Source organism: Ranitomeya imitator, chromosome 6, assembly GCF_032444005.1.
Source record: "Ranitomeya imitator isolate aRanImi1 chromosome 6, aRanImi1.pri, whole genome shotgun sequence".
In the NCBI taxonomy this organism is placed as follows: domain Eukaryota; kingdom Metazoa; phylum Chordata; class Amphibia; order Anura; family Dendrobatidae; genus Ranitomeya; species Ranitomeya imitator.
The window spans coordinates 44,663,667-44,675,838 of NC_091287.1; the positions used below are offsets into that span (position 1 = coordinate 44,663,667).

General features: G+C 41.9%; 1 protein-coding gene across 15 annotated transcripts in view; it reads left to right on the plus strand.

The window, feature by feature from the left end:
- KIAA1217 (KIAA1217 ortholog) overlaps window positions 1-12,172 on the plus strand; it is a 514,478-nt gene that overhangs the window by 484,220 nt on the left and 18,086 nt on the right. For all 15 annotated transcript variants that reach the window (XM_069729573.1, XM_069729574.1, XM_069729562.1 and 12 more), the window contains 2 exons: window positions 4,293-4,459; window positions 11,789-11,964. In XM_069729573.1, coding sequence (XP_069585674.1) covers window positions 4,293-4,459; window positions 11,789-11,964 — 343 coding nt within the window. The remainder of the gene's footprint in view (window positions 1-4,292; window positions 4,460-11,788; window positions 11,965-12,172) is intronic.

Below are 12,172 nucleotides of genomic sequence, written 5' to 3' on the forward strand. Positions count from 1 at the left end.
TCTCTCCCGAGTAGGTAATTTTATTCTATTGTTAAGTCTTTATCATCTGGTTTGGGAAGCTCTTCGTCCTCTGTTTTATCTTATAACCTAGGACGGTATTTGCTTTCTACCCTAAGTCTGTCTTTAAATTGTAAAATAAATAGGGCAGCACACTGCAGCGCCAAAACATGCAAACTTGAAAAAACGAAATTTGAACTGCATTACTGCACTAGAAATATGAAAAATGAGAGCTTTTAGCGCACAAAAATGGCCAATTTTATGTGTACCTCGTAGCCACGTTAAGGCATCTCTCTTATACGAGGTCCTACGTTTGACCTACCTCACTGAGAATAAACGTCTCCATCTGAATGGGTACATGTAAAAACCTCTTCTTGGACTCAAATTCTCTCTCTATGTGGAGGGGTATTGGACCTACTATAATTAAAACACCTGAAGCTAGGAGGCGGGGAGTGCACGATCAGAAGGCTAGAGAATACATTTCAAAAACCTGACCTGCACATCCAAACATAGACTGAGTGTGAACAGGTGCTGAACCCAGAGTCGCCAACTCGTATATAGTTAAATAAATAGGGCAGCACACTGCAGCGCCAAAACATGCAAACTTGAAAAAACGAAATTTGAACTGCATTACTGCACTAGAAATATGAAAAATGAGAGCTTTTAGCGCACAAAAATGGACAATTTTTTTATGTTTGGATGTGCAGGTCAGGTTTTTGAAATGTATTCTCTAGCCTTCTGATCGTGCACTCCCCGCCTCCTAGCTTCAGGTGTTTTAATTATAGTAGGTCCAATACCCCTCCACATAGAGAGAGAATTTGAGTCCAAGAAGAGGTTTTTACATGTACCCATTCAGATGGAGACGTTTATTCTCAGTGAGGTAGGTCAAACGTAGGACCTCGTATAAGAGAGATGCCTTAACGTGGCTACGAGGTACACATAAAATTGGCCATTTTTGTGCGCTAAAAGCTCTCATTTTTCATATTTCTAGTGCAGTAATGCAGTTCAAATTTCGTTTTTTCAAGTTTGCATGTTTTGGCGCTGCAGTGTGCTGCCCTATTTATTTAACTATATACGAGTTGGCGACTCTGGGTTCAGCACCTGTTCACACTCAGTCTATGTTTGGATGTGCAGGTCAGGTTTTTGAAATGTCTTTAAATTGTAGTCTGGCTAGGTCTTCATCTTCTAATGCATGTATGTCCACTAAGAATACAGGAACCTTGTGATAGTAATTAACTCTGAATGCACGGTTATTGCCTTTTTATAAAGAACATTTACATTTATAAAATAAGTGACGTAGAGTTTGAGATTTCATTAAATGTAAGGAGGATAACGTTGTCTCAGATGCTTCCTCAGCATCTTCATAGCTCCTACGCTGGTGACGTAAAAAAGTTTGCAATTGATGGAAATTAAAGATGTAGAGTCCATAACTATTGTTTTATAATTTAAACTTATTTTCCCAATATACTTCCTATATGAATTGATCACAGTTTTTAAGATTTCTTCCTGCTGTCATTAAATAGAAAACTTCTGATATGTAAATATCTGACCATGTCATGTGCCCGGCATACAGGTGCCAGCTAATTGCAGTACATCAGAGCTTTGCCTTCTATTGGGCCTTGTACTTTTGTGTCCTTCATATGACCAATGCAAATTTTTAATTGTGGGAAGTATACGGTGAATGTTTTTTTATGAATTCCTACAAGCAGAAATCTTAAAAAACAAAACAAAAAACCCCACAAAATTGATTCAAAAATTAAAGTAAAAAGTTGTCTAACTTTTTATAATAAAAACAAGCTTGACTTGCTAAAGTTGGGCCAAGTGACCCCAATAGTGTAAAAGGGTTGGTATGGGTAGCGCGCAGCTCTTGCTGTGTATTCATGTTGTATCATGCTAGGAACCCTGACAAATCTAAATGTTTCTGGCTATAACAAGCGATAAGTGCACACAGAAGTGTAAGGTGCTCCAAGTTCAACACTCCAAGGAAGCCCGGCCCTTCCTTGTAGGCTTCATCTGTAAACAGAAGAACCCAGGGAGCATTTTCTGTCTTCCCGTCAGTGGCCAACTCTTCCTGTCTTGGCTTGTCTCTCAGGAAGTCAGTCAAATATCTGTTATACCTGTATCGCAATAACAAAAGTAGCCATTTTTATATCCTTTGGAATCGGAGAGGTGCAGTAGATAATCTCTGATTCATGCATGCATAGTCACAGCTTTCTCTTGCTCCAAACAAAGTTTCCTTTCATGCTACCAGACCTATATTTGCATGTACGTTTCATATAATCCAAGGCCATGTTCTCTGCCAGCACAGAATTTGCATTCTATAAGTCCCATTGTCAACCAGCCAGTTCTCCAGATATTTCTTTTTAAAGAGACATACTGTACCTTTTAGAAATCTAAAACTATAAAAGTGTATCAGTTATAAAAACAGGGCTAATACCCCTTTTTGTCTTTTCTTTTTTTTTTTTTAACAGCCTTCGGCTTGATCTCGAGCCATAGCAACTTTATCAATGATTAATTTGTAGGAAGATCGATCTTGTGCAAGCCCAGATAGGTCCACCAGGGTCTTCTCTGTCATGATCTTGATAGTAACAAGCCGTCAGGTAGCTGGTCTTCCTTTTCACCTTGATTTTTCTATTTTTCCCACGATGATGTCCTTCTCTTGTAATTGCTGTCTTCTTCTGTGTCCAAAGTAGACAAGTCATAGCCTGATGATCCTTGCTTCGAGTGACATGTCTGGCTTGATTTGTTCCAAAATTCATTTGTTTGTTCTTCTTGACATCCATGGTACTGATGACATCCTTCTCCAGCACCATATTTCGAAGGCATTGATTCTTCTATTTTCTTTCATTAGTGTCCAGGTTTCGCATCCGATCAAACTACCGGGTGGGCCATGTATATGGATACACCTAAATAAAATGGGAATGGTTGGTGATATCAACTTCCTGTTTGTGGCACATTAGTATATGGGAGGGGGAAAACTTTTTAAGATGGGCGGTGACCATGGTGGCCATTTTGAAGTAGGCCATTTTGAATCTAACTTTATTTTTTCCAATGGGAAGAGGGTCACGTTCTGTATTAACTGAGAGTCCTGTTCCAGTTTTTGTTTTGCCCATTTGGCAAATTTAGCTGACCGATCTGGGTCATTCTCATTGAGATGCTGCAGCAGCTGGATTTTGTAAGGGTGCCATTTGTGAGTAGCTAATATCCGCTGAAGGGATGTTCGACTGATGCCAAATCGACGCAGTGAATTTGTAGTTTGGGAAAACCAAAAATTGGAACAGGACCCTTAGTTTACACCAAACATTATGTCCAGTGATGAGGCAAACTTTTTGGGGTGGGCCATTCAAATGAGAATGGTGACAGTTTTCTTGCGTAGGATGTCTTGCATTGAAATCTGCTGCAATGACCCGGCTACTACTTTCACCAGACCTCAAAACAATTTCTATCCGCTCCTCACGTGGTCACCTCTGCGACATGTCAATGGCTGTAAACAAAGAGAAACTTGTAAATAACTAGTGAAAGTATAAAGTTACGTTAAAACCACGCACACCATTATTTTCCTTGTGAAATTCTCAATAAGTTTGATGTGTCACTTGACCCTCTTCCCATTGGAAAAAATAAAGTTGGATCCAAAATGGCCAATTTCAAAATGGCCGCCATGGTCACCACCCATCTTGAAAAGTTTTCTCCCTCCCATTTACTCATGTGCCACCAACAGGAAGTTGATATCACCAACTATTCCCATTTTATTTAGGTGTATACATATACATAGCCCACCCTGTATACATAGGTCTTTCCTTGGTGATAGTACTTTGCAGCACTGGGGTCTTGAGATGTAAATAGACAGGGACATCGACTGCCTGAGTTTTATATGGTGCCCTCATTATTGTATTGGGCTCCTCTAGGTACTTTGGCTCTTACCTGTATGTGTATGTCTGGAATCGGGAAATTAGATTTGAGATGTATTCTATCCTTGAGATATATTCTGTCCCAGAATATATTGTATATTTTTTTGCAGAAATAGCACCACTACTATCTAATGGCAGTGTCTGGTATTACAGCTCATCCTCATTCATTTCAATAGAAAAGAGTTGCAATACTACCCTCAGCCATGAACAAGGGTGGTGCTTTTTCTGGAGAATAAAATCAGATTCTATTTTCTAATCAGTGACAGCACCTTTAGGATTCTCGACTTCCTGATTTGCTGTGTAGTAATATATTAATATAATCTCCAATCTCCGGTTGACAAATCTTTTCTGTTACTTTTAAAATGATGGATTACATTGTCTGTACAGGTCACACTGCATCCGGTGGGAAAAATTCATTAACGATCGTCGAAACAACGGCCATCATTTCTCAAGCCCTGCCTCCCGGCTCAACCAATATGCAAGTCAGTCTCTATGACATGAGACGAAATGTGGCAGAACTCCGACTCCAGCTGCAGAAGATGAGGCAGCTGCAGGTCAGTGGTCACGATGGCATCCTTTCATTTAATGCACAATTTCTGTGACTCGTGTGGATCAGGACGTCTTTAGTGCTCCTCTGCTCTTCAACAATTGTTCTCAAAGATGGTTCAGCACCAGATCTCCGACTCAAACCTCCGACTCAACCGCCTTCACACATCGGTGTTTCATGGTCCAAGAATAAACTGTCCTCAGGTCTCCTGATCCGAACACAACAGTCTCATAGACATATTTGAGACTGATGAGTTTGGGTCAGGAGACCCCCGGCCCGTGTTTCCTGGATTATGTGGCCAGTGTGGACAGCCTCTTTGGCATGTAGATGATGATCTCTGGCTTGCCTTACTTGCTTACATTCGTTTACCTGCAGGGCCAGTTATATACTGACTTTCCTGTATTAGGGCTCACTCATTCTGGCAAGTAGCAAGCATATAACTTGGACGAGTCATCGGATAGCACGTGCGCCAATACTATACTATGGAGTGGCGCCGACTAGCGTTTCTGAGATTGGCAGTGTATATCGGACAATGCGCACCTATACAAATCTATGGGTGTGTGCAAAATATCGGATGTCATCCCACAGTCTGATATACTCTGATATATGCCGACTCACACAATGGAGAAGATGGAGAAATTTAGTTCTCCATCTTCTCCATACCTGTGATCCGATTCTCGCATGCGAGAGAATCGGATCACAGTAAATTGACACTCGGCTCACGCTCGCAGCAGAGTTCGAGCTGAGGGTCATTTGCTTATAGCATCCGATTCTCTCGCATGACAGAATCATTGGATGCTATTAAAAAAAATGAAGACGTCACTGCCTCCTACAAGATCAACACACTCATCTGCTGCTGCTCTGCTCATTCCCATCATCTACAGGGGGTTGTATCCATAACCACATCCAGAGTCCTGGTGAATGATCAGAAAAGGTTCAGGGCATGCGTCCAATGCACATTTTCCACCATTGTCTCGAGCACCTGTGTCCTCATATTGCATTTACAGATGTTCATTCCTGAGCCGCCATCTCCTCCTCTCCCGTTCCATAGGCGCCGTGGTGTTACTGTACATTTGTGATCTGTTGGAATCTATATCCTTCTTCATTACACTTAATCATGGAGGGAGGTGGGCACGGTTTTGGCCAAGTTATGCAATTGTAAAAATGGAATAAGCGGTAATAAGATGCTGGCGGCAAGAGTGGAAAGTAAGGGGAGGGCGGAGAAGATGACGTAATGGGGAAAGAGGGACTTATAGAAAGTCCAGAAATACGTGTGCGGAGAATAATGAAGATTTGGGGAAAAAAAATTACCGTAAGTAAATCTATCTGGGGTATTAGTAATGAAAATACACATTTTCATTGAACCATTTGGCATTTCAGATTTTTTTCCCCCCATAATGATGTTAACTTTTTAAGGAATCTCAAAAATTAAGTATGAAAAAGGCAAACAAACAATGCGAAAAGAATAAAAAAAAAACGCTCGTCCTGCTCGATACTAACTTTGTATTTTTGGGCCAGGGAAAGGGAAGGCACATGACTGGGAACTACACCTCCCAGCAGGTGTGAGGCTGCTGCTCTGTCCTGCTGTATTCCTTCCCTACCTGCTGCCAGTGGGATCCGGAGTATAATCCACAGGATAGATCCAAACAGGGATAAAGCATATAGTAAAATAATATTTTTATGCTCTCGGATGATAATCGGATTTAGGAAATATTTTGGAGGCAGAGCCCTTCTCCACTCTGGTCATCTGCAGTCGCCGTTACTTCTTTTTTAGCTTTATGAAAGTCTAGTAGGGATCATTATAGCTCTATGGGCCCCGGGTTTCGGCACCATTTAAGTGAATGACTGACTATAGGAAGTAATTACCAAGTAAAACCTTTATTCGCAGATACTGGATACGACTCCTTGTGGGAAGGTTGTATGAATCATTGTAATAAATAGCACAGGACAGTGGCATTTTCATAGAATTGCAATTTTGGGACGTTGCCAAATTATTATCAGATTTCGTCTGTGGAAATAGACGAGATAATGACTAGTGGATTTCATTGGGGTTAGTTTAAAGCAGTCATATAAGTATGAGTGAGATTTCCAGCACTAGTTTCTATTTTATTGGGGTATGTGTGTATATTATGTATAACATATGGTCTTACCTAATGAAAATACTTTATATAGATCCATATATTTATAACAATACTCATTGCACCACCTACAGGTGGGTTGCAAGAATTACACCTCATGTTCCAAGTTTGTTTTTTTTTCTTTGGTTATTTTGGAGAAACTGCTGAAGAATAGTATTATATAAGTGCAAATCGATTCACACCTCCCAGTCCATCTATCAGGACGTGACATGTGCATCACGCCGCAGCAATGATGTGGCATCAGTCCGGCTGATCAAGAAGATGAGATGCTGATGTCATCAGGCGGTTCCATCAGCCACAGGCCGCCAGGGGCCGATAGACTGGGATGGGTGAATCGATTTGCACCAACTTTGTACCAAATATAACTCTAATTCTCCAATCCATCATTTGCATTTTTATGTTATATTTTTGTCTTTTTGCATTGGAAGGTTTTCCACCACACTCATTAAAAATTGTTCATGACCTTGCAAAGATGCTTTTTTCCCCTCTTTATTTACCACAAAACGTAAAAAGTTGCACGATAGCCTTCACGATAGCCTTCACGATAGCCGCAGAAAAAACATTAGATAGATGTTCTGGGTTTGCAGCGACTGTACATTTCTGCCAAAATTTAGCAACATTTCAAAAAAGTCTCAAGTACTAAATTAGCTGAAAACAAGCCGTTTAATGTAAACCGCTCCCACATTGTCTTGCAAAAAAATATATAGCAAGCTGAAAAAATTTGAGTAAAAATGTTGCAAAAGCCATAATAAATCTGTCTAAAAATCCAAATATTTAAAAACAAAACAAACTTTTATTCCAAAAAGGCACAAAAAGTAAATGGCAGCCAGTTTATGGGGCCCGATTCATTGAGCATTCTATGCTGGAAAACTAATTTTAAAAAGTTGCACTTTTTTGCTTAACATATACTTGAGCAAAGATTTTGTGACTAGTGTTGGGCGAACGTGCTCGAGTCCCGGTGGCTGCATGTCTCATGGCTGTTCTACTTCCACCACACATGCAGGGATGGCCTAACAAACAGGAAATCAGTGCAAATGTTTCGGCTGTCAAACAACCATGAGACATGCAGGCACATGGACTTGAACATATTTTTCGAGCACGCAGAAGTCACTAAGTTAGCACCCGAGCATGCTGAGATAACACCTTATCTGCGCACGTTTGCTCATCACGATTTGTGACTTTTGGCATTTTCACTCCAGTGGATGAAATAGTGAAGGCTACAGCTGACAAGTGTTCGCTCATTGACTGCAGCTGGCATGTGATGCAAAACATACCACCAACATCACTAGATCAGTGACGCTGCAGAAGTCGACTATACACTTTTTTTATAAGGGGTCTTGAATTGATTAAGCTGGAGTTGACCACTAGAGAACAACTCACTCGTCTCCTTTAACACAACCCACTAAGCCTCGCCTTTCCTTGAACACAACCCTCTAAGCCGCGCCTTTCCTTGATCACAACCCACTAAGCCTCGCCTTTTATTGATCACAACCCACTAAGCCTCGCCTTTCCTTGATCACAACCCACTAAGCCTCGCCTTTCCTTGATCACAACCCACTAAGCCTCGCCTTTTATTGATCACAACCCACTAAGCCTCGCCTTTCCTTGATCACAACCCACTAAGCCTCGCCTTTTATTGATCACAACCCACTAAGCCTCGCCTTTTATTGATCACAACCCACTAAGCCTCGCCTTTTATTGATCACAACCCACTAAGCCTCGCCTTTTATTGATCACAACCCACTAAGCCTCGCCTTTTATTGATCACAACCCACTAAGCCTCGCCTTTCCTTGAACACAACCCTCTAAGCCGCGCCTTTCCTTGATCACAACCCACTAAGCCTCGCCTTTTATTGATCACAACCCACTAAGCCTCGCCTTTCCTTGATCACAACCCACTAAGCCTCGCCTTTCCTTGATCACAACCCACTAAGCCTCGCCTTTTATTGATCACAACCCACTAAGCCTCGCCTTTCCTTGATCACAACCCACTAAGCCTCGCCTTTCCTTGATCACAACCCACTAAGCCTCGCCTTTCCTTGATCACAACCCACTAAGCCTCGCCTTTTATTGATCACAACCCACTAAGCCTCGCCTTTCCTTGATCACAACCCACTAAGCTTCGCCTTTCCTTGATCACAACCCACTAAGCCTCGCCTTTTATTGATCACAACCCACTAAGCCTCGCCTTTTATTGATCACAACCCACTAAGCCTCGCCTTTTATTGATCACAACCCACTAAGCCTCGCCTTTTATTGATCACAACCCACTAAGCCTCGCCTTTTATTGATCACAACCCACTAAGCCTCGCCTTTCCTTGAACACAACCCTCTAAGCCGCGCCTTTCCTTGATCACAACCCACTAAGTCTCGCCTTTTATTGATCACAACCCACTAAGCCTCGCCTTTCCTTGATCACAACCCACTAAGCCTCGCCTTTCCTTGATCACAACCCACTAAGCCTCGCCTTTTATTGATCACAACCCACTAAGCCTCGCCTTTCCTTGATCACAACCCATTAAGCTTCGCCTTTCCTTGATCACAACCCACTAAGCCTCGCCTTTTATTGATCACAACCCACTAAGCCTCGCCTTTTATTGATCACAACCCACTAAGCCTCGCCTTTCCTTGAACACACCCCACTAAGCCTCGCCTTTCCTTGTACACAACCCACTCCTGCCAGTATTGCCCTGGTCCACCAGAGAGCACCCACTCTTAGGCAGGGCTTTAATAAACCCCACCTGCTGATGAATCCGGCCAGAGTTGGAAATTAAGCTGTCCGTATGAGTAATGATTATAGATTATTTCTCATTCTGTTTTTTTTCAGGGGAACAAGTGACCCAATTAGTAGGAATGCCATAAATTACTGAAACCCTCCAGAAAACTGGTGAAGGTTTCTTATGCCCCAGGGTCTCGGGAAAATTGGGATAGAAGAAGGGTCAGAGAATAAGTGTGGAATTCATATGGGAATGTACCTATTGATGAATATTTTTGGCTGTGCGCTTCACCATGTTTTATACATAGTGCCCATCTTCTTTGAAAGGACCACCCCCTAGGAGGCCACTTTTTAACCTGCTGTTGTCTTCGGTCTGGGGAAACCTATTTTGAACTTTTGTATTTTTGGGGGTCTTCAAGATGCGGTTCTGAAACTTGTGGTTGATTGACTTAAATGAGGATGGGTCGGTCGGCCACGGGTTTTAGAGCCGCATCTTGAATATTTTAAAGAATATTGAAGTTTAAGGTCGGTCGTTTTTGACCGAAGACAACAGCAGGGTTAATGCAAAATTTTGGGTTTCACGGTATTTTGTATATTTGGATCCAAACAAAGTTTCCATGAGAAAAATATCTGACATCCAAACCCTAAATACACGACACATGTGGACCCCCCAATATGGAGCCTGTAATTTGTTTTCGGCCGCCCTGTAATAAGCGGTGGCTTTGGACGTCGGCTCGGATTCTCCGGGTCGATCTGTGATGAATCCACATTTAGCTCGCCGGGCTGCAGCGATGTGGCTGCTGTTTAATTATCATAAAAGCCGTGTTTGTTTCCTCGGCGGGAATGAAGAGTTTTCATCTGTGAATTGTAACTGCATGTAATTAGGAGGCATTAAAAAAACACGCACATTCCCTTTTATATATCCAACATTTTACATGAATCCCAGCCTATTTAATTGCTTCTTTCTCCACCGTGGAACTTAGTGTTCTCCTTCCCTAAAACTCGTCATCTGCAGAAGATCTATTTCCAGTAATTGGTGAGAAATACGGTAATTAGACTTTTCTCCATGGACTCTTAGTCATCCTGTCATATCTACTCCATGGGAGAAAAGCCGTGATGTTATAAAATTGGGACACGAGAAGTTGTAGAATTTTACATTAAACACCCTATTAGGGTGTTCTTCATTAATATAGGAGAGCCCCTCTAGGAATTAGAGAGAGAAGAGAGAAATCATTAAAAGCATCTCTAGATCTGGAGGACCCAACATATCCATACATTACATAGATTATTGCTTTCAATGCCTGTCCTGTAATGCTACATTTCCCCAGTGGTGGCGCTGCAGAGAAACTGAACACTTACTGTCAAGTTCCTCCAAAGTTTTCAGCTGATCGCTGTGATCAGCTTATTTTTGGAACAAAAATGATTTGTCTGGACTGGAATATTGACCACCCCACCATGATTATTACTGTAGAGTAACGTATCTCAGGGCCAAACTTGGAGTAGTGTGTGCTTATTTTTTTTTTCGTTTTTATGGCCACACCTATCTTAAAATTCATCAGGAAAGACTGCATAACCCTCGGGTCTGGAAGTCTGCACAGTCTCTGTCATCTGCAGAGAGACACTAAGAGCTTTGCCACAAAAGATCCCTTCTTAAAGGGAGCATAATAGCAGCATAATATAGAGACAGAGACCCTGATTCCAGCTATGTATCTATGATTGAGCTGCCTAATGTAGATTTCATTCAATCACAGTTTTATCAGCAGGAGATTATCACTAGAGGACTATTAAACCTGCTGCCTGATAGTCCAGTCCCGCCCTCAACACTGATTGGCAGCTTTCTGCGTATACTGTGCATAGACAGAAAGCTGCCAATCAGTGGTGTGGGCGGGGTTATACAGAGCTCAGCATTCAGAGAACTGCTAGATGTGCACCAGATAAAGCAGTGTTTTTGTAAAAATAACAGCAAGCAGCGCAATAAATGATACATCACTGGAATCAGTATTTCTGCCCCTACATCATGCTGCTCTAGATGGGCAAAAACCTGGTGACATATTCCCTTTAATCCAATCAATTGCACCTTCTCACATTTTGATGTGTTTCGGGACTAAAGAAAATTAAAGAAAACACCCATAGAAATGGCAATCAATTCTAATGAGAGGTGTAACTGTAGTCCACCGGGCCCTAGAGTCTAGAGGGGCCCAGAACACCCTTTGACCAATACTATTAAATACATTTGCTAATTGGGGGCCCTGCTAGAACTTTTGCATTGGGGCCATGATCTGCAAGTTACGCCTCTGCGCCTAAGTAGTCCTCGTCATCATCCATATCTGCTGGGTTTATGGTGAAGCCAGAGAGCAATCTTCCATCTCACCCAGTATTATTATGTTATCACCGTCTCCTCGCTGGCTCCATCTCCACCATGAGAGGGGAAACACAGGAACGGAAAAGAAAAAAATAACTTTTTTTATTATTATTATTGCAGGTGCAGAACCAGGAGATGGTGAGAACCATGATGAAGAAAGCCGAGCAGGAAATCAGTAGTAAAATGACCGAAATGGTCAAAAACCTGGAGGACCCGGTGCAGAGACAACGCGTCATGGTGGAGCAAGAGCGGCAGAAATACCTCCAGGACGAGGAGCAGATCGTCCTAAAGTTAAGGTACAAGACAAAAACAAATCGGACATGATTGTCTAGTAAATGGAAATGTCCTAAAAGGCGTAAAAGAGACACAACCCCATTACTGTATGAGGAGTACAGAATACAGGCATAGCGCAGCGCAATACGGGGGTTATACCATTAAAAATCCCTCTGTTCTGGAGAATGAAGGGGGTTTTTAATAAGTAAATCACAAAGTTGCTGTTTTTTC